The sequence below is a fragment of the Podarcis gaigeae genome, assembly GCF_964106915.1.
Source record: "Podarcis gaigeae genome assembly, chromosome: 6".
Classification (NCBI taxonomy): Eukaryota; Metazoa; Chordata; class Lepidosauria; order Squamata; family Lacertidae; genus Podarcis; species Podarcis gaigeae.
In genome coordinates this window covers 45,367,261-45,390,790 of record NC_139682.1, presented here as the reverse complement: position 1 = coordinate 45,390,790, position 23,530 = coordinate 45,367,261, and the positions used below count along the sequence as shown (strand labels likewise).

The following is a 23,530-nucleotide window of genomic DNA, read 5'->3' as shown; positions in this document are numbered from 1 at the left end:
GTGTTTCCCCACCCTACTTGGAGGGGAGATGCCAGAGTTTGAACCGAGAACCTTCTGCATGCAAAGCAGATGCTCTTCTGCTGAGTTATGAACCTTACCTAAGGTGTTAATGTTCGAAAAACGTAAGTCCAACTTTCTCTAGAGTATGCAGAAATAAATAGCCACATGGTCCTCTAGATCCCAGCCCTTTGTCTTAGGCAAAATTATAGATTCATAGTATAAAACTTCCCAGCTTTTTAATGTGTGTGTGTGTACACACACCCACACCCCAATATAGTAAGAAAAGTTGCTATTGCAAAAGATGAACACAGCATACTAGAAGGATCACTCATCCATTTAAGTAGGGTTGGTATGGAAACCCCTTAAAATCCACATTAATACAAACAGTTTTTGCCCAGCACCAGTGACTGATGGACTGCATCCACATCCTCCCTAATAAACCTGTATTTACAACAGATTTATACAGATGTCAAGAGACATTAGGTCAGGGATGCTCAGGGCCCAAAATAATGCCTTTCCTTGTGTTGCTAATAGAGCATGAAGGGACAGATTCTCACCAGGGCCAAAGCAGGCCTCACAGTCTCCGGCATTAGGCCGCTCTACACCAGCTGTGCATCAGGCTTAATGCGCTTCCTTTCCCACTGCTTGCCAAGTTGTGTTTAACATTGGATTAGCTAATGCGATTCCTCCGGGTCACGTTCTAGTTCAACCTGATCTGCCACTGAAGACAAGGCCCTGGAGAGCTTGTGACCAGAATGAGGGAATTATTTTGTTTCTTAGCCTTGCTGCTGCAAGATGTGCCACTTCTCCCACAGCAGTGGAATCTGTCATGGGAGCTCAGTGTTGCCAAAACACCCAGGTGTTAATTAAATTCCCAACTACGCAGTAATCGAGTGGGGAAGCGCACAGTTCAATGAGTGAGCAGTAGCTCTTGTCTTTCTCCCTCAGCCAGATTACTTGTGCTGATAACACAGGCTGGAATATGCAGGAGAAATCCTCTAGACTAAATTAGTGCAGTGCTGGTGAATGGTGCCAGGTGGCTCTGTACATTTTAAACCATTTAAAAAATAAATATATATATCACATTGCAGGGACAGGAGAGGCAGTTTACCACAACCTTAACTGATCAGAAGGGGCAGCGTTCTCCAGCAAGGAGATAGGAACAGAATGTATTCAGGGTTGTTTCAGGCAAAAGGCACAAAAGCTGTGTGCCAGGTTCTCTTGTATGGCCTTCCTTGACTGTCTGAAGAGAAAGCTCACAGGTGTACTAGAAATGTGGGTTGTTTTGCTTTCTTATTACATTTTGAGCAAAACTCTGGAAGGCTCCAGGGCAAATCTGAAACCTGGATAGAATGGCCACTTTCACACTGCAATAACAAAAAGGCAAAGGAGGACAGAGGCTTGCATAAAAGTTGTGTGTGCTCATTTATATGTATAGATGCAAATTGTGAAACAAAACTATAATTTAAACAGAAATGGAATATATTTCTGTTTAAACTGAAATGGAATACAAACAGAAATGGAATACAATTGTGCCCGCCCTGTGGAATGCCCTCCCATCAGATGTCAAGGAAATAAGCAGCTATCCTATTTTTAGAAGACATCTGAAGGCAGTCCTGTTTAGGGAAGTTTTTAATATTTAATGCTGTATTGTTTTTAACTCTCAATTGGGAGCTGCCCAGAGTGGCTGGAGAAACTCAGCCAGATGAGCGGGGTATAAATAATTTATTATTATTATTATTATTATTATTATTATTATTATTATTATTATTATTATTATTATTTCCTCTAAGCAATGGGAGAGCAATGTGACTGAGCAATCTCTGTGCCTGCCTATTCTACTGTCCAGGGTGCTAACTGCTGATGGGCAGCTTCAAGGCCTCTGCTCTTCCTTCTCATGGTTCTTTATCTTCAAACCAGGCAGCCCTTCAAAGGACTGTAAAGCTGGACACATGGCCACCCTAACCTGAGACCAGCATAGAGGCTTACCTCCTGCAACACAAGCACCCAAAGCCCTACAAAATCAATACTTCTATGCCAGTTGCATCAACTCATCCTCTGATAGCAACATAGCCTTCCTGGCTCAGCCAGACCAGCCATGATCATGCTTCCTACCTCTGGCCCCTGGTTTTTGTTTCCCCGATTCAGTAACAGACCTCCAACCCATTGACCCTATTGACCCTATCTCCTATTTCTATTTTGACCCATCTGTGTCAGACACAGACCTCACTGCTGAAAAGCTGTATCCCAGGACTAAGAGAAACCCTAGTCAGGCAAAGTAGCCTCGATTATTACTCTGTAATATCTCTGATATAATACAGGAGGCTGATTTGCATGAACAGTCTCCTTAAAGAAGAGGCTTCATTGAAATGCCTTGGGCCTAATAAAAAATACATCCAGTTCATCTTGGAGGTCTCCTTTTCAGCTGTTTTCTATGCTGATGCCTTCCTTTCCTTTTCTCTTTCAGGAAAAAGAAAGCAAGTGCTGGGTACACAGGGGCTATGAGCAGTCGAGACAGGAGCCGCCTGATCTTTACTCAAACAACAGGAGCTGGGCCAGATAGTTTGAGACTCTGTAGTGCCACATAGAATGATTCTGCCCCTATGTGTTAGCCAAAGACTAGAATTATAATTACAGCAACACTGATGCAAAGTAGACGTAGCAGATAAAGGTAAAGGTAAAGGTACCCCTGCCCGTACGGGCCAGTCTTGACAGACTCTGGGGTTGTGCGCCCATCTCACTCAAGAGGCCAGGGGCCAGCGCTGTCCGGAGACACTTCCGGGTCACGTGGCCAGCGTGACATCGCTGCTCTGGCGAGCCAGAGCCGCACACGGAAACGCCGTTTACCTTCCCGCTGGTAAGCGGTCCCTATTTATCTACTTGCACCCGGAGGTGCTTTCGAACTGCTAGGTTGGCAGGCGCTGGGACTGAGCAACGGGAGCGCACCCCGCCGCGGGGATTCGAACCGCCGACCTTTTGATCGGCAAGTCCTAGGCGCTGAGGCTTTAACCCACAGCGCCACCTGCTGTGGGTAGCACGTAGCAGATAACCGGACAGTAAATGTTTAATTTGTGCACGCAGAGGTGCTATTTGGTTTTTTGACCCTCTTATTATTATTTCATAATCAATGAAGAGAGAGGTGGTGCCAGAGCAAGTGGTGTAAAGATGTAGGCAGAATTAAGCTGAATACTTACTGCTGGGAATCACAAGTGGAGAGAGAGCTGTTGTACGTAGCTCCTGCTTGTGGGCTTCTGCTTGTGCAAACAGGATGATGGACTAGATCCAGCTCTTCTTGGGTTTTGAAAGATCTGACCCTTTCTAACAGTGACAATGTATTAAATGATTACTTTTGGGCTGATGGCAGGCAAGGAAAAACACAAGGAACTATTCAGAGAAATGTAGAAAATGTGTGTGTTTGATGGCCAACAAATCACGAGGACAAAGGAGCAATGTAATTTGTTTCTTCGTCCTTTTTGGATAGGCTAAATGTTTAGGAAACGCTGCTCAACATTCGGAGTTCCTCTCTTCTAAGTGACAGGCAGGGATTGCCTTCACCTGCAGCTTACTGGGGATATCCTCAGGCTTATAAGCTCAAGGCCCATGAGGTGTGCCCTCAGTTAACTTACACTCTTCAGTGAGCATCAGTCCTTTAGGAACCATGAATGGCTTCAGTCACTATGACCTGTGCTTGCGGTTGCCAGCAGCCTTACAGCTGGCAGCAGCTCTTACCAACAGTGCATCCACATTTCAAGCATTAAGAATAACTTCAGCGGTAGAAGCTTGCCTGAGCAGGCTGGGTTGTTTTTTTCAGGGATTGGATCCATAGAACACACAGATGTATAACTTGTTCCCACAATCAACACCACATGTCTTCTTGGGCCATGTTGATCCCCTTCCATCCTGCACTGCAGTTAGAGACAGTTTCATTTTTCATTTTATTATATGTATATCTCCCCGTTTTCTCCATCACGGAACCCAAGGCAGCATACATTTCATTCTCACCTATCCAGGCACCGACCGGATCCAGTCCTGCTTTGCTTCAGTAAGGTGACACTTCATGTGGCTTGAGACCACGATCAATTGTGCAATGGACACATGTGCATATATGCACATGATACTATTAGAAGATCTTCCCATGCCACATTGTTTATCATTTTAGAAAACCTTTTGGTGCTCCTGCTGGTAGCCACAAAACTTTGACAGCATAAAACTTTGGGTAGCAGCTAAATTATTCCAGCGTGATCCGCTATCCTATTACCAACACCTTTGGGAGCAAGAGAAACAAAGATGCAGACTGAAATTATTCCATCAGGATTCCAGAAGCATGTGCTTTCAGAATCCAAGAATGTCTATCTGCTATTACATAGCCTTGTTGGGCTAAAGACAGGCTGCTCTCTCCTGACAGATATATCCCTGTGCATTCTTTCAAGTCAACTCATATTCTTCATTAAGCATAGTCAAAATTAGGGCAAATTTGCATGTAGTTGTTTATCATGCATGATTTACTCTGCTTTTGTCAGCTCTTCCCCTGAACACTTACAAGCTCCTCAAGTACTTCCTCCAGCATTTGATAAACCAGAAGGATGTGTTCCCAAGTTTATCTGCTCAGCCATAAAAATGTGAAAGCTTGGGTTCTCAGAATGTTGTATCCTGTGTCCAGTATACCAAACTGCATTTGGGGCAGTGCAGTGGCACAAGTGTAGAATATACTAAGACCTACCTGTGGACCACAGTTAAAGACACCTTGGCTTAGGATTCAATAGCGTACATTGCCTGTCTTCCACATGAAGCAAATGTCAAGAAGGCAAAGGAAAGAGAGTGGGGAAAGAGTGAGGAAATCACATTAGCACTGCGTTGGAAAGAAAGTGGGAGAAGAGAATGCAGGAGGGGGAAATAAGGAGAAATGTGTCTAGAAGAGAGATAAATTGGGGAAGTAAAGAAAAAAGAAAGCAGCAGAGATTTGTGCAGGGAAATCCCAACAGAAAACAGGAGTAGTACCATTTCTACTGCACTAGGACACCAGCAGCCCAGATGTGTTTCATCACAAATGCACCTGAGAGTGAAGCAATCAGACCTACCAGTCACCCCCACCCCATTTCTACCCTTGCCCTTTCTTCATTACCTTCTCTGCCGACTGTGATGTCCCAAAGAAGATAGGAATGAAAGCTAACCAGACGATGCAGGTAGTGTACATGGTGAACCCAATGGGCTTGGCTTCATTAAAGGTCTCAGGAACCCCACGGGTCTTTATAGCATACACAGTGCAGGTCACCATGAGCAGCATGCTGTACCCAAGCAAACAGATGAGGGAGAGGTCAGAAATGTCACACTTGAGAACCCCCCGGGCAAAGCGGGGGTCCGTAGTCCGTTGGTCCTCATAGTCGATGATGGAGTGTGAGGGGTCCACAATGAACCAGATGCAGACCCCCAGCAGCTGCAGAGAGATGAGGCTGAACGTGATGACCAGCTGAGAAGCAGGACTGATGAAGCGCGGGGCGCTGACCGACTTTTTGCCCTGCTCAAAGATGCGGTAGATGCGGTTGGTTTTGGTCAGCAAGGCAGCGTAGCTGATGCTCATGCCCAGCCCCAGGAAGACACGCCGCAGAGAGCAGGTTCCCAAGTCAGGCTCTGCAATCATCAGAAAAGTGGTGGCATAGCAGAGGAAGATGCCCGTCAGGAGCACATAGCTGAGCTCTCGCCCCGAGGCCTTGACGATGGGTGTGTCATTGTAGCGCACAAATGTCACCACCACAAAGAGGGTGGCAATGATGCCCACAATGGCAATGAAAACGGGCACCACAGCCCAAGGGGAGCTCCACTCAAGCTTGACGATGGGGATGGGGATGCAGCCAGTGTGGTTTTCGTTGGGGCGCTCGCTGAGCCGGCACACCTTACAGTGGAACTCATCCTGCTGATACTGGTACCCATCACAGCGCTCACAGTGCCAGCAGCACGGGATGCCCTTCACCAGCTTCTTCCTTTCACCCGGCCTGCATGGCTGGCTGCAAATTGAGGTGGGCACACGGTTGCCTCCCCCAGGCCAATGCAGGCGCTCCATCTGCAGCAGAGAGAAAGCAAGAATCTCACCAACCATCATGAACTAACATGGCATGAGCTGGGTCACAGCAGGGGCTGGTGTCAGCTTCCCCTGCCAACTCTGCAAACCACTTGCTCTAGTCTATGCCATGTCGAGCTATTCTAGCATTGCTTCCTCTGATTCAGTAGCAGTTTCAGGTGTGAGGAACATGTGGTCCTCCTGATGTTCTTGGACTACAACTCTCATCATGCCCAACCATAGGCATGGGGCAATGCCTGGGGCTGGAGGAAGTTGCAGTCCAACAGCACCAGGAGAACCACAAATTCCCAACCCTAATTTAGTTTCTAATCTCTATCAGCTGTGCATGAAATGCTACTAATTCAAGCTTAGACCCTCCTGTTCTTCAATTCTAACCTGATATCATGTCACAGAGTAAGTGTTGTTGCTAGTCAAACCACTGACACTAACTTTACTGAACTTAACTGCTCGTGGATGCTACGTGGTCTAATGCATCTCTCATTTCCCTCCTTCACAGTTCCTCATATTTACTACAGACCTGCAATTCCACACTGCAGTTTGTTGCCCCTTCCCCTTGAAAGGTTAATTTTTGTCTTGACACTCAGCCAGCTCTGAATTAGACCTGAAATGAAACTTTGCACAAGTTTAGAATTCCACAATATTTCAGATTCTGGATTTGTTTACTGTCAAATTTTACTGTTGAAATTCAGTTCTGTTGAACAGTCAACCAAGAATAAACACTTTGTTCCATTGACAAATCAGGAGTCTTAAATTAAAGATTTGCAAAATTCTTCCCAATTGAGATTGTGGCCTTAAATCTTAAGTCTTGCTGGTGAATTGTTGCTAACGTACCCATAAATTTGTCAAGTGCAATACTTTTTAAAGCATGTGTTCCCATTAAAAATCCAGTTTTCTGCTGTGCTTTATTACCCATGGCTTAAGTTGGGCTGTTGCAATGAAAGAGATCAGAGAGAAACCAGAGTGAAATGCTTTCAGAAATCTCTCTGTATGATATTAATGATGCCTATGTATAAGGATAAGGATAATCCCATTTAAACTAGAGCCCTTGAGCATACAATAAGTATAGCTCCATTTCCTAATTAAAACACTGGAGCTTCAGAGTAAAAGTTTATTCCCTTCGGTGTTTAGGCAAATCTAAGATCTTGCTTACTTTTAAGTTCAGATGATCAGCCCAGTGCCCAATAACTTTGTACTCAGGTGTAGTGTTCTTGATCTGGTACTGGTAGATGTCATAGCGGCCTGGGGCATCTCCATTCTCATTGAATGTCACAGGGGTCCCAGCAATACCTGCAACACACAAAGCATTCAGTCTCAGAAAGAAATACATTGCTGGTTTGGGCTGTATATTTGATCTACCAAAGGTAAGTTTGTCCCTTTTCTTCTCCTAGAAGCAAATGTACATGCACACATATACATGGGAATCCTGCGTGTAATCCATCCAAAGTACATCCATTCATTCATAACTCACCTTTCATCCACAGAGTACATAGCTCTCCATTTTATTATCACAACAATCCTGTGAGGTAGGTTAGGCTGAGAGTGAATAACTGGTCCAAGATCACCCAAAGAGCTTCATGGCTGGATTGGGATTTGAACCCTGATCCCACAGGTCCTAGTCCAACACGCTAACCAGTGTACCACACAGGTTGTCTGCAGTACATCAGAAGTCCAATTGGGCTTAGCTTACCAGGTTCAACTCTGCCACTATTATCAAGGGGACACAGTTAACTCTGCCTGGATTTTGCTCCAATTGACCTGAGGGCTTTTAGCAAATGCAAAGTTGTGAAGTTGTGGAATAAGTGAACTAAAGCTGCAGGATATGTGAACCAAATCTCATTGCTTAGGTGGCACTCCAACCCTCTGATTGGTCATTCTAGAGATCGGGTAGAAGTCTCCCTCCATCCAGTCCAAAACAACTCTGCTGGCCTCCATGTGTGGAGTGACACCGCTGTCACTTCTCCAGCATGAAGCTCCCCATTCCACCCACCAGAAGTACAGGTAGATGGAAGTGCGGTGGAAAACTCACCAGCTGAGTGTTCCTGGATCTCAAGCTGGTCCTACAACCATCACTTGACATTGTTGGGCTTTAGGCTAGCATATAATAGAGAAGGGAGTTCCTTGCTCCCTTGCTGGTATGGGCATCAGGGATGCAGTAGTGATTACACAGAGGTTGGGATTCCTCGTTAACTTTATTATTATTATTATTATTATTATTATTATTATTATTATTATTTAGGAGAACAGATATAGGATACAGATTCCCAGCTGCTGTGTAACCAAATGGCTCTCCAACTTTTGAGTTGGACTGGCTCTACTGCCATTAATCTAGCCCACACTCTTATCTAAAATAGTTAAAAGCTAGTTCTTTACCTTGGGCAAGCAGAAAATAACATTAGTCTTACTCCTCGGCTCCTTGTGTTGCCTAGAGGCTTGTGGCTTTTTCTGCTCACATAGTGATAACGCCTACAATTATATATTTGCACAGAGCTAGGGCTCCAAGAAATTCCCTTCATGGATCAGGCCTCATACTCAGTTAAGGTATAGTGCAACCTGGGAAGCAACTGACCATTTTTAAAAAACACATAAGGCTGAAATCAGTTTTGTTTAACATCAGTTCCAAATAAGACAGTGAAACCTGCACACAGACCCGTAGTGGGGGATGGTGGGGCTAGCCAGTTTTTTGTTGTTGTTGTTTTGCCCCTGGTGAAGCCTTCAGAATGGCACTATTGAGGCTCCCAGCCTCTGTGTGTGTGTGTGTGTGTGTGTGTGTGTGTGTGTGTGTGTGTTGTGTGTGTGCCAAACTGGGTCTCTGATCTGGGTGAAATAAATTCTAGTTTCACTCCTCCCTGCACAGCTGCATTAGGAATAGAATTTTCTATAATAATAAAAAAAATCTCAATGTTGGGCTTATCTACACAATTGTTTCCTAGTTTTGTTTTGCTCGTTTAGCTCAATGGGAAGCAAGGTGGAGGGGGGGTTATAGTTCTTCTAAAAATACGAACAAACCTTGCTTATTATATGAAGTATCATACAAATTATTAAATGCATTATTTTGGGCAAATTATAGACATATACATACCAGGTTTCCTAAAGTAGCTGGCACATAACCAGATGCATACAACAATACATATAGCTGTATAGAAATACTTAACATATCAATACTTATTCAATCATGCTACATAAATGAGCCATGGCTGGTGTCCAGTCAGAGTGATGGAGCAAAAGGCAAAAAGGCCAACAGGAGCTCGAGTCAAAGCCAACGATGACAGAGCCAACTAATTTTAGTTTTGGCTTCATCCCCCTCCCTGCTGAATTCTACAAGAGCAACACTGAGGACAGCGTAGCCGCTCCTTCCATTTAAAGCACATTCAACACACATTTAAACTTCCTTTCAAAGGATCCTGGGAACTTTAATTTCTTAAGGGTGCTAGGAATTGTAGCTGGGTGAGGGGAAAGCTGCAGTTCCCAGAAATTTTTGAAGGAAATCATGTGCTTCAAATGTGCATTGAAGGTGCTTTAAATGGATGTCGTGGATCTTTCCTAAGGACCGGTTGTGAGTAAGAAGACAGGCAGGCGGGGCTGACTAAGGCTGACAAAGCTGGCTAATTTTGCATATAATTAGGCTTATTTATTTATTTATTTATTTATTTATTTATTTAAAAACTAATCCCAAAATACATGGTCCAATTTCGGACAAAGCTCAATCAGACTACTGGAAAAGTCCAAACCTGTGTTTAATTCCATTTGAAAAGGATTCCTCCTCTGCACCAAGCCTGCATGTGGAGCCCATTTGATCCCTTTCCCAAATTCCCTCCTGCATTAACAGCATTCATGAATGGCACAAAAATCATAACGGAAACCCAAATATGCTGTTAGGTGACACACAGAGAAAAAAACACTTGGAAGTGCCTTGCCAAACAAGTTTGTAATTTGAATATAAAATGAAAAGGCCTAGAGAGCCTAAATTTACGATTGTGTTTTATCAATTAAATTGTTTGCCACCAACTGTGTGAATGTGGTCAAATTTCTCGTAGGCACCGGAGCAAAGAGAGAGGGAGGGGAGGGAGAAAAGCGGGGGGTGGGGGTGCAAGTTTCCTGTGGGTTATATAAGGAATCAGACTGCATAAGGGACAAAGAAAAGGACACTTGCTTTTTGCTTGTCATTCACCCAATCAGTTCCATTATGTACATAAGCACGCTCCAAAGGACATCACGCAGGCCTCCCTCCCTCTCTGGATCTTCCTGCATATTGTTACACCCCTGCTGGATGTCCAGGCATATTCTTCTTCCCTAAGCCATTGAGCAATGAATCCATACATAGTGACAGTACATCATGAGGCTACATCATTCATTCACCGAGAGCGGTAATCCCCTCTCAGTATTCAACCAGAGAGCTTGAGACAGAAAATAACAACACATTTATATAGAGTCGGGTGGACGTGCATGTCATGAAATCAAAGAGCTGAAAGCCGGGGCTGGAAGGAGGCTCGGTGCAGGCAGGTGCTGAAAGGGATTCTGCAAGACGTACCTAACGGAGCTTCCTTCCCTCACCTTGCAATGTGCCTCCACTCCCAGGAGACTAGATCCTGTCCCCACAAACCTGAAGAAATGTGCTGCAGTCAAGACCCCCTGTGCGCTAGATCGGTGAGATCTCAATAGTCACTGGAGACAATTAAGAACATAAGAAGAGTCTTGCCGGATCAGGCCAAAGGTTTATCTAGTCCAGCATCCTCAAAGTGGCCGACTAGATGCCCACAAGCAGAACCTGTGTGCAACAGCAGTTTCCCCACCTGTGACTTCCAGCAACTGGTATTCAGTGGAGGCTGATCTATTTGGGCCAATGGGGCAGTGCCACCCCACTCTCATGTGTCCTCAGTCAGCCCTCACCTGCCTCTCTTCTTACTTTCAACCTGTCCAGGGGTGGCTCTGCCCATCAGCTCCTTCCTCCTTTGTCTCTTTGTTGTCCCTTGTAAAGCTCAGCAGGGCAAAGGATGGGGACAAAGCTAGGATTTGTTGGCTCTGCCTACCTTTGGCTCCAGCTCACCCTACTGTTAGGCTCCCTGCATTTTGCCCTCTCTTCTGCCAGCCACCCCTGCTGGTATTCAATATCAGAGAGCCTTCTTCTGGTCCTGCTCCAATGCCCTGACACAATGAAGTTAAGTGAAGCTTGCCAACCTCACTTCAGGAGTGGTAGCAGGGAGAATATTGAGTATATACAAGTGCTGGGCTCCATAACTCCCTCCACTTTCACAGGACCGTATATCCCCAGTCAAAGAGGGGGAATATTGTGTGACTTTCAGGGGGCAGTTGAATTTCCATCTCACCTGAAATACAAACTGGGCAAAGCTTTCATCTTTCTTAAAAAGAAAAATGACAACAAAAGCCTTGTTGTCATTTCACATGATGGCTTGGCTGCTCCACCACATTGTTCCCAGAGGCATTGAGTCCCAGGAATGCAGCTAGATCAGCCAAGCCTCTCTCCACAATGGCAGCAAGGAGTTTATAAAAGGTTTTATCAAAGCAGGGGGAAAGGAGGAAAACACTCAACCACCTGGTATTTAAAGCAACATGAACACTTTTTAGCTTGACCCCCTTCCCTCCCAAATAATCCAATCTTGGAGGAAGGTTGTTCTGTTTTATTTGGGGGCTTTGGCAAAAATTGCTTGGGTGAACTTTTCATCCCAGCTCTATATACAGCAGCCTGGGTGGCCAGCTTTTGAACCAGGGATTGTGTCCTTTTACCAGAAATTTTATCTGAGCAATTAGCAAGTGGCAATGTTTATCTCTCTGCTATGAAAAGCTTCACTTGCTAATTCCTGAAGATCAAGCCTCCATTAAAGGACCCAGCCATGGAGACAAGTTCAAAAGGTGATGGTGTTTTTCTTTGCATGGAGATAACAAAACTCCACTTGTTTCTTTAGGTTGAACTGCTTTTAAAACTACGAATGCAGGGCAGCAGGGGTAACAATAAAAGACAAACATCTTTTCAGACAGCCAGTTCATTCACATATGAAGTGAGGGGTGGGAGTCTAACAAGAAAAGAAGCATGGAAGCCCCAGTGTCCAGATGTAAAAAGGGGGGCAGGGCTTCTGCACCTTTGCAGGGCATTTCAACAGGTGCAGCTTGCATGAAGCTCCTCTTGCTGAAATTCCTGCTTGTGCATAATGGTTAAAGGTGCAGAACCCCCGCCTTCTTTCGCATCCGGACACCTTAGATTCCCACCTTCCCTCATAGTCAGATTTCTCCATTCCTCGCTTGCTTCCAGTATGAGAAATGAAGAAAGGTGGATGGAGCAAGGAAATGGAGGAAGGAATGACATGGTTCAGAAGCCCTGTCCTGTTTGCTCCTCTCATTGTAACAGCAGGACCTCAGCTTCCCAGGGTCCAGGTGGATTGGGTGGATGTGTGGATCAGGCCAGGTTAGATCCTTTTGTAATTACTACGCAGCTGCCTTTGTATACTGTATGTGGTGAGTGCAACCCATCAAGCTGAAAACATTTCACTAACCATGTATGGCAGCACATCAGTGGTGCACTAACTACATGCCCTGTTTCAGCGGGGCTAGACCATTAAAGAATAAACCATTTATAAACAGATTAGTCTTCAAGGTGCCACAAGATTCTTTGTTGTTAGGTCTTCTGTTGTTGTTGTTGTTGCATGCCTCTAAATGAGGCGGGTTCTCAAGCATCTAGTGGGCATTATTACATGGTGTAGGGGCATGCTGTATTCAGTCTGGAGGTCACACATTGTGCAGTCCTGTTTGGGACTGCCAGCCTTTGAACTGATCCCTGAAGCTATCCTTTAAATAGAGGTTTGATCTGCAAGTATTAGAAAGTGGAGCTTTTCACACCATGGAGATAACCACTTTAGCCGTGCCTCCTTTCCCCTCACCTTTCTCTGTCATCTCCTCAGTGTCACATTTTAGGCTGAAAATTGCTTTGTATAGAAGTGTATGCTTTTATATTTTATAAAAGGCCATTAACACAGATAGTGCAATAATAATAATAATAATAATAATAATAATAATAATAATAATAATAATAATAATATAATAATGAATAATAACACTTTTGAAAACTGATCTATGGGTTCCAAAGTGGGACTGCTGTTCATGCTCAATATTCTCACTACTACCATTCCTGCAATGAGATTGGCATGTGGTCACAGGTGGAGGAGTGCTGGTCTGCACTACTACTGCAGCTTTCAAGGAACAGAGGTTGGATTTAGCAAAAGTCTTTCTGCTGAAAACTATGGTCCACAGAAAAATGCCTGAGCAAACAGAGCCAGCTGCTCTCTCTAAGCTCTGTTAGGCTGACCTGCTCACCACAACAACACCTGGAGTCCCACACAGATCCAAGCAGGCTAAAAGGCAAGCTGAGAGGCAGGATGGTTGGCTTTCCCAGCCCTGCTCTGGATGCCTTTGCAGACAGCTCATTACACTTGATGTGCACAGTGAGTGATCAGCATTGACATCCCTGCCACTCATGTGCACAGGGGACAGCCACAGAGGAGAACTGAGGGATGCAACCTAGGAGGGAGAGTGGGTGGGAGTGAGATGCAGCCCTTAAACACAAGAGCAGTCAGCGCCTGTTCGGGCATTCGCACCAGCTGCTCAGTGCCCAGAAATGAGTGGGCAGATGCTGTGGACAGTACATTTGCTCACCCCCTTTGGCTCTGTTTAAGATTTCTATCTCTTTGCCCTGTGCTTGCACACATGCACATGGTAGAGTGATACAAATAGAAGCTACTCCAGTCTTATGATTGCACTGAATAGATTGATTACTTGTTTAATTCTAAAAAACAGAGGCAGAAAGCTCTAAAAGAGGGGGACCTGTGGCCCTCTAGTTAAGACTCCAATTCCATCAGCCCCAGCCAGCATGGTTAGACCACACATTCACCAGCTTCTGGAGGACCACACATTTCCCATTCCTGGTCTAAAAGAAACTAGGATGCAGACACCTAAGCTTCTCAACTTCCTTCTCTCCCTGTGGGACAATACATAAATGGGAAGTGGCAAAGTTTCTATCCTAGTAGGTTTTCAGCAGGATCAGAACCCAACTGCTCCTTCATCACCTGTCTTCTTCTCCTCTACCAGAGCCCTTCTCCCCAGAATGGAATGGGGAATAATTCATTTTGCCACCAAATAAGGGAAAAGATGATGAGCAGAGAGAAGCAGGAGGAAGTCCTGAGCAGAATTCTGCACAGTGGATCAATAGCTCATTCCAAACCTTCATGGGGCTTGGAATACACAACCACTGAAAAAGTGTAGATTGAGAATATGATAGAGCTCACTAACACTAGTGAATGGCATCTATATAATCTTCATATTACAGACACAGACTCCAGTGGTGTGTTCTAGTTTGGTTACTTCATTCAGCACCATGGACTTCTCCAATCTGTTAGGGAAAGTAATCTCCCAAATCCCTTGATTTATACAGAGATTACACGCCACTAAGTTGTAGCTGTGCCCTACCCCCTATTCATGGATTTGCCAAAGACTGGTAAGTTACAAATGCTTACAAAGCATCCAGAAGACCTTTCTTCACTATGTTAAAAGTGTGGAGTGGGGACTGAACCACTAGTGAGATCATGCAGTGAAAAAATGAGATTGCTTCTTCCCCTTAGACAGTTCTTAAAACATGCTAAATTTCAAAGATAAGCCCAATTAAAAGGAGACACCCAGTTGCCTGGCTGTAAATGGATAATCCAACATACAAGCGAGGTTTATGTAGTCAGATTGTATTTATCAAGAGAAGGATGTGACCAGATGAGAACTACTATAAAATATTTAATTACACTGATTTAGCAAGTTGCCTCAAAGCAAGACTCTTTGCTGTGCCCCCACCTCCCTCAAAAGTTTATCTCGAAACAAAATCAAATGAATTGCACAAATAAATCCCAATAACATTAAAAAGCAGGAAAATCAAACAAGAAGATAGGGAAAGAATAAATAAAGGAGACAGATTGTGAGGAGATTGCAGAGGAGAGATAAATAGATGTAATAAGGAGGCAGAAGCAGAAAAATGTATATTAAAGAGATATAATGTGAGGATGTGATGAGTTTCTAGAATATGTAAAGGAATTACTAATCAGGGGCAAGGGAAGATTGTCTATCAAGAAAGGAACAAAAATGTGGAACGAGAATAAGGAAATGGAACTGGGGATTGTTCATGTGCATAGAATTATGATGGGACTCTAGGAGATGCCGGCTTTCGTCTGTTTTTGCCACATGCTTCCTGGTCAATTCACATAAAAAGGTAAAGAGACCCCTGACCATTAGGTCCAGTCGTGACCAACTCTGGGGTTGTGGCGCTCATCTCGCTTTATTGGCCGAGGGAGCCAGCGTACAGCTTCTGGGTCATGTGGCCAGCATGACTAAGCCACTTCTGGCGAACCAGAGCAGCGCACGGAAACACCGTTTACCTTCCCTCTGAAGCGGTACCTATTTATCTACTTGCACTTTGATGTGCTTTCGAACTGCTAGGTTGGCAGGAGCAGGGACCAAGCAACAGGAGCTCACCCCACTGCAGGGATTCAAACCGCTGACCTTCTGATCGGCAAGTCCTAGGCTCTTTGGTTTAACCCACAGCGCCACCTGTGTCCCAGTCAATTCACATTGGGAGGGCTAAAAAATAGCCCAGCTATCAAGATGCAGATACATGCAGATTCCACTTTCACTTCTGCACATGGAGCTCCTTATCAGAAGCTCCTACCCCAATCTAGACGGTTTCTTTCAGCCACTTGAGCCACTTTGTGGGAGAGTTGAGTTTTCCCACCATGTGTGTTTGCAACTAGAGATGTGGAAGCCTAGAAAAATCTGAAAAACTGGAGAAAAAACTGAGATGGGAGGCTCCCCATTTTTCTGCCTTTTTCTCCTTTTTTCACATCTCTAGTTGCAACTAAGACTGTATGTGTGAAGAGAGGCAAACTGATGAAAATGATGAGTAAAATTGACCCTGGGAGGTTTGGCCAGTCATGGTCCCTAGATTTGTATGTATTTGTTATGAACTTTCATGGAAACATTTCCCCTCCACATATGGTGGTCACTTCTAAAATATGTGCAATGGACAAAGAGAAGCTGATCTTTACTATGGTGCATGATGAATGAACTCACTTAAAGTTAGGGATGGGGGGGGATTCAGTTTGGTTTGCATTTTAACATGAACCTACCTATTCCACATTTCCCTCCAAAATGAACCTTACCTGTCTTTTGAAATGTACACTTTTTCAAATTATTGCAGTGCAATTCTCCAACCAACATGGATGAAAATGCATACATATGGGGGAAATGTGCATAAAATGTATATATCAGGGGTAGGCAACCGAAGGCCCAGGGGCCGGATGTGGCCCAATTGTCTTCTCAATCCAGCCTGCAGACAGTCTGCAGTGTGTTTTTACACGAGTAGAATGTGTCCTTTTATTTAAAATGCATCTCTGGGTTATTTGTGGGGCATCGGAATTCATTCTTTTTTTCCCTTCAAAATATAATCACCCCTCTCCCCAGTCTGAGGGATGGTGGACCAGCCCACGGCTGAAAAAGGTTGCTGACCCCTGGTATATATTAATGAAAATACCATAGAGAAATGCATTATATTGCTTGCAAAAATATGTTATGTTGGGTAAAATTGCATACAAAAAGGTAAAATGTTGGTGATGTTTCATGAGAATTATTCTGAATGCAAACTGATGTGGAAATGTGAAAAACTGAACTTAAGATAGTAAAAATGAGAAACAGAGAGAAACATAACCTCCCTTCTTTGCAACTCCACAATTCTATGATTCATGTACCCAGTGTTTTGTTTTTCTAAAAAAAATGTTTAGGGGTACTCTCATTTTCCCACTCATATTGAAATACTGCCACTCAATGAGGCCAAACTTAGATTCCCAAAATGTTTAGGGGTGTGCGTACCCCCAGAAAAGCACTGCATGTACCATAATTTACTGATCTTTACAACCACTCTAGGGCAAGGAAGAACTACTCCCATCTCACAGACATGACCAAAGCAACCAAAAGCCAATCATCTGACAAGTAGGGTTGCCTATTCCCCCATTTCACCTTTATAGAGGCTCTGTGCCTTTAACAATGTAGCCATGTGGTCAAGAGGGGATAAATGGTGTTAATAATAATATGAAGAAGAAGAAGAAGAAGAAGAAGAAGAAGAAGAAGAAGAAGAAGAAGAAGAAGAAGAAGAAGAAGAAGAAGAAGTTGTTTTTGTTTCAGAATTTACATAAAATTCTTTTAAGAGCTTTTGCATTGTTTAGTGCACATTAAAAAACCAATTAAATATAAAGTAATTGCTAAAGCACATTACTCAAAGGTGTGCAAAGACATGCCAACAGGGTTCAATTGCCTGAAACCTTGCTGCACACATCAAACCTGTCTCTTTTCAAAAGATGGGCAGCACAAAGGTAATCTACACCGGTGGACCAACTGTGGTGTTGCTTTTTTATTTTTCCCAGATGGTAGATTTTTGTTTGGGCTCCCAAACGAAATGGAAGAAGCCAGGAGAAACATAGGGAAACAACTGTTTGATGAGAACATTAATTAGATGCTCCATTAAAAAAGTGGTGAATGAAGAGTAGCAATTACAGATAAAACACCCAACGCCATTTCAACCTGGTGTGCTTGTTGTTGCATCTCAAGATGTATTATTTTCAGAGTACTGGGAGGCAGGAATACATCTTACATGAAGTCTGTGGCTGGGGGATGCAAAATCATAGAAAACATTGCAAGTGGAACATTTAAACATTCAGTCAGTGTTTTATATTAAGCCACGCATGGTTTGATGCCCCAAGAAACCCCAAGCAGCTATATGGCCTTGAGGGTTATCCCACCCAGACAGACAGACCTGAGAAATTGACGCTACGGATGTACTTGAGAAGCTCTGCACCATCTATTGGGTCCATCTTGGGGCAGAGGCCAATCTTCCCAGGGCACAAGTTCTTGTGCATGTTGTGAAGCGCATGGCCCATGGCATAGACAGCATCAATGACAAACTGCACCTTTCCTTCCTGCTCATAGGCAGAGTCCTGGCCAATCCGCTCACGATCTGGAAGACAAAAGGCAAAGGGTGGGGTTCAATCACACGCTTTCATGGGCAACTGCAGACTTACAGGGTTATCCATTTGCTTTGAAATCTAGTATTAACTGTGGAATTTCAGTTCCCGAAAAGGATTCAAAGGAGAGCCAGTGTGGTGTAGTGGTTAAGAGCGGCAGTCACATAATCTGGGGAACCGGGTTCGTGTCTCCGCTCCTCCACATGCAGCTGCTGGGTGACCTTGGGCCAGTCACACTTCTGTGAAGTCTCTCAGCCCCACTCACCTCACAGAGTGTTTGTTGTGGGGGAGGAAGGGAAAGGAGAATGTTAGCTGCTTTGAGACTCCTGAAGGGGAGTGAAAGGCGGGATATCAAATCCAAACTCTTCTTCTTCTTCTTCCTGCTTCTTGCAAGGAATGTCTCCACTGAACTCTTTCATGCTGAGGTGAAAATGTGTACTGAGATGCGGGGGGGGGGGGAGGAATGTTAATAATAATAATAATAATAATAATAATAATAATAATAATTTATTTATTTATATCCCGCCCTCCCCAGCCAAAGCCGGGCTCAGAGCGGCTAACATCAAATGTATAATACATTAACATAAAATCAGACAATCAATTAAAATACATCCTCAAATCAGATCAGGATTAGAATAAAATCCAATCGGATGGCAACCCGCAGATTAGGGTTGGTGACCTTAAATGCTCACCAGGCCCAACTGTTTGCGCTGAACTTATATGGGCCTGTGAGAAAAATTGGGAGGCCACTTTCATGCAAGTTCTTATGAAAGGGGAGAGGGAGTCAGACTGAACCCCCACTAAAGGCCTGGGAGAACAGCTCCGTCTTGCAGGCCCTGCAGAAAGATGTCAAGTCCCGCAGGGCCCTGGTCTCTTGTGACAGAGCGTTCCACCAGATTGTTAAGAAATATTAGAAGACCATAACAGTTTCAGTTGGTTTGTTGCACATGAAAGTAAATAAGAAGAAAAACCCACCCAGTGTATACCTCCATAGTGCCAAAGAGTTGGGCTGAGTCTTGTCATTACAAGAGCTCCACTGGATTAGACCAAGGCTCATCTAGGCCAGCATTCTGTTCTCACAGTAGCCAACCAGACACCTGTGGGAAATCTAGAAGCAAGGCTAGACTGGCCCTGTCTCATTAGTAAAAGGAGTACAGAAGCCACAAAGTAACCAATGCCGTTCCATGATTTCAGTGATCCTGTAGATCAGGGATAGGGAGCCTCTTTCAGTCTGCTGGTGGGGGGAGCATTCCTTCCTGGATAACCTTCACAGGTGCACACACCAGTGGTGGGTGTAAGTGGTGGACAGAGATCAAAGTGAAGCAAAAGATGTGATTCATATATTTATATAGGTGGCTACAACATTCCAGCCAAGTAAAACTCATAGGTTTTCTACATATACCCACCCACTTCTCCATTATCTATTATCACAATTCATGAACATATTCCACCCAGGCAAAAGCTCCCAAGGAGGGTTTGGTAAAGGGCTAAAGAGGGGTGTGGCCCACAGACAGGAGGTGCGGCCTGAAGAGAGTCCCAGACGCCAGGTGGAGAAGCCTGCGGGGGCCACCTGTGGAACCCAGGCCTGGGGTTCCTTGCACGTGCTAAATACTGTTTTCAACGAAAGAGCAAGACTTGCAGTTTTTGCCCATATAGTTTACTAGTGTGAATGTAGAACTTATAATGATATTTCCACATTAACAACAATCACATCTTCTCATAAATAGCAGGAGAGGGAGACTGGAAGGTGATTTACTCCTCCTGTGTGAAAAATGCTTGTAGTGGTGTTCCATCCTGTTAGCAACAGCTTTCCTACGCAATTTTTCCATCTTAAATTTCACATTTGCACACTAGGAACACAAATGCCCCAGCTTTGATTGCAGAAAAACCCGTCATGCTGTTCTAGCCTCTGAGTACTCAAACTTCTTATTTGTTTTGCTAGGGCATACAAAGTCCATCCTTCCTTGAAGGTTTTTAAACAGAACTTGGAAGGCCATCTGTTATGATTGATCTAGTTTAGATTCTTGCATTGCAGGCAGTTGGACTAGATTACCCTTGGGGTCCTGTCAATACGCCTTTCAACCGATGTCAGTGACTGGGCTCAATAAATGGTTCTGCCCCGACTGGGCTAGGTGACTGGAGCACTTTCAGAGACCTTCCAATCCTGGAAAGCAGGTCTCAGTGCACTAGACTCACAACTGTGCATTGTGAGCACCAGACTCAGCAGAGTATAAATAACACGGAAGCTAGCTGTGAAGCATAACTTCTTTTATTTCTAACAGCTACTACAAACTAAAGAACTACTGGCTTGCATGAGTGTTACAGCTCCCACTCAGCCATCTAGTCACTACATAGATAAGACTCTCTCCACAGAAAGAGTCAGGCAGTCAGGCAGGAGCGGAAGAAGTCGAAGAGCTGTTTTCACCCCCTCGTTTCTCAAAACATCATATTAGGAGATTCTCGCAATGGGAGGGGGTAAAAATATTAACAGGTCCCTCCCAACTTTACAATTCTTTGATTCTCTGTTTTCTTTATTTTAATAAATTCATATTGAGTACAGTAAATGAACTAGATGTTAATAACCTAAGGTTAATCCAGAAAAGACTGTGACACTGTTGGTCAGCAGGAGAGCCGAACCAGGAGCTGAACTTATTCTGGATTGGATTGCTCTCTTCTTTAAAGGCCAGTTTTGCATCTTGGGGGGACATGAGTGGTGCTGTGGGTTAAACCACAGAGCCTAGGACTTGCCAATCAGAAGGTTGGCAGTTCGAACCCACGTGACAGGGTGAGCTCCCATTGCTCGGTCCCTGCTCCTGCCAACCTAGCAGTTCGAAAGCATGTCAAAGTGCAAGGAGATAAATAGGTACCGCTCTGGCAGGAAGGTAAACAGCGTTTCCGTGCACTGCTCTGGTTTGCCAGAAGCGGCTTAGTCATCCTGGCCACATGACCCGGAAGCTGTACGCTGGCTCCCTCGGCCAATAAAGCGAGATGAGTGTCGCAACCCCAGAGTCAGCCACGACTGGACCTAATGGTCAGGGGTCCCTTTACCTTTTGCATCTTGGGAGTGCTTGTGACTGTGGTTGCACTCCTAGAAACTCATATGCCAGCAGGATCTTGGAGAGCTTTTGCACAAATTTGGCTGGTAAATGAGCTATGCTTGATAAAACAAATCTGGCCATAATTATACATGTCCTGGTCACATGTAGACTGATGCAACATTCTCTATGAAAATGCCTTGGAAAAGTGTTCAGAAGCTTCTGCTGGTACTAAATGCAGTGGCCAAAGAGATTTCCAGAGCCTCCACTGCTGATTATATCACCTATGTTTTATGTTGGCTTCTAGTTCCTTTCTGAGCACAATTTGAAACTCAAGGTTCTTATTTACAACAGCCTAAGTGAAGACTCTTTGAAAGATCTCCTCCTCCCAATAAGATCCTGCCTGCCCACTGCATTCAACACTAGAGGCCCCACATCCTACCAATTTGATGAGCACAATTGGTTAGGATTTAAGACAAGGTCTTCTCAGCTGCAACCTCCAGCTTGTAGGACTCCCTCCCTAGAGAGGCTTGTTTGGCTCCCACTCACTCTCTTAACCTTCAGGTGAACTGAGCTTCTAATGCTCTGTCTTTTTATTTTATGCCAAATTGTTTTATCCAACCCATAGTTTTATTGTATGAAACTAATTTTAGCTATTTGGGCTGTTTCTCATAGAATCATAGAGTTGGAAGGGATCACGAGGTCCCTGCATCTGTTCAGTCTTACTCCATATGACTCATTAGTCACCTTGAATATTTTATAAAGAAAAGTGGGGTGTAATTTTTAAAACAAATAAGTGAATGCTTTGAGAGCCATCAGCTTCTGTCCATCACGCAAAGATATGTTGTACATAGCTTAGTACCCATGGTCTTGATGGTCCAGAACAGAAAGTTCTAGAAGTAGGTTTTCAAATCTCCCCTGAAATTAAGAAAGATGAGTAAAAAGGTAAAGGGACCCCTGACCATTAGGTCCAGTCGTGACCGACTCTGGGGATGCGGTGTTCATCTCGCTTTATTGGCCAAGGGAGCCGCCATACAGCTTCCGAATCATGTGGCCAGCATGACTAAGCCACTTTTGGCAAACCAGAGCAGCGCACGGAAACGCCATTTACCTTCCCGTCGGAGCGATACCTCTTTATCTACTTGCACTTTGACGTGCTTTTGAACTGCTAGGTTGGCAGGAGCAGGGACCGAGCAATGGGAGCTCACCCCTTCACGGAGATTCGAACCGCCGACCTTCTGATCGGCAAGCCCTAGGCTCTGTGGTTTAACGCAACTTTCATGGTGGAGCTACAGATAATGAAAGCACTTTCATCACAAAACCCTGGGAGGAACCAGGCCCTCTACAAGATATAGGAGGATGTCACTCATTCCAAATGCTATAACAGCAACCCTCTTCTGTGGATTGCTTCCTTTACAGTGCAAGAGCTGCCTGTAGCTAGCAAGGGAAACCACACACACGCTTTCTTTGAACTCTCAAACTTGTACACCCAAGTCACAGCCTCAGTAGCAGCATATGCAAATATTATTCAGCCCCTGGCATCATCCATCTCACCACCGGTGGCTCTCACATCAGTCTCCCAAGTGCTATCAGCTGTGTCAAAGGATGGTCTGCACAGCATCCATCAGTTCTAGGATGTGCTCTATCAAGTCCTTGCCACTGCCAAACACACCTTCAGTTTTTCTCCCATCCTGATATTCCTCCCCCACCCACCCTCCCGCCCCCTCTCCAGCCAGCATTGGATTGCAGGATCATTCAAGTATACGGTAATTACCCACGACAGCTGCCTGCCTCTTCCTGTCATAACCGCTCTTAATGGGACTTGAAACATGTTAATCATTTGGCAAAAGATACCGATTAACACAGCACACTGTTAATTGGAGCTAAAAGAGGGTCCCCTGTGGTATGGTACTGCCAGAATAACACCAACCCAGCCTCCCAAATACTGCCCCTTCACCAGCAGAGGGGAAGGGTGTGCTTGTGCATGTCTGGCCATGTGCATAAAGCCATGAAACTCAGGAAGGAGAAGAGGATTTAAAAATAGGGGACATTCTGAACTGGGAAGTCTACGACAGTGGTGGGGAACTGGTAACCCCTCCAGATAGTCCTGGGCTACAACTCCAGGCTTCCCAAACTATTGATCATCTGTATGGGGCTGATGGGACCTGGAATCCAGCAAGAAGTGGAGAGTTACAGGTTCCTTACTCCCAACCTAAGGGAATAATCAGAGAAAGCACTGACCTACCAGAAGTGAATGGTGTCTCATCTCCTCTCTTGCATTCTACAGTCAAGACTGGCAGAGGTTTCACATATATAACAAGTTCTCTGCCCACCCAGTGTGCTCCTTCCAGCAGTATCACAGC

General features: G+C 44.6%; 1 protein-coding gene across 2 annotated transcripts in view; it reads right to left on the bottom strand.

Annotated features, from left to right (window-relative positions):
• The window catches only part of GRM4 (glutamate metabotropic receptor 4), a 287,327-nt gene that overhangs the window by 34,026 nt on the left and 229,771 nt on the right, over positions 1 to 23,530 (bottom strand). For both annotated transcript variants that reach the window (XM_083744949.1, XM_083744950.1), the window contains exons 7-9: positions 17,925 to 18,125; positions 7,227 to 7,363; positions 5,123 to 6,058 (exon numbers count right to left, since the gene is read on the bottom strand). In XM_083744949.1, the coding sequence (XP_083601075.1) occupies positions 5,123 to 6,058; positions 7,227 to 7,363; positions 17,925 to 18,125 (1,274 nt within the window). The remainder of the gene's footprint in view (positions 1 to 5,122; positions 6,059 to 7,226; positions 7,364 to 17,924; positions 18,126 to 23,530) is intronic.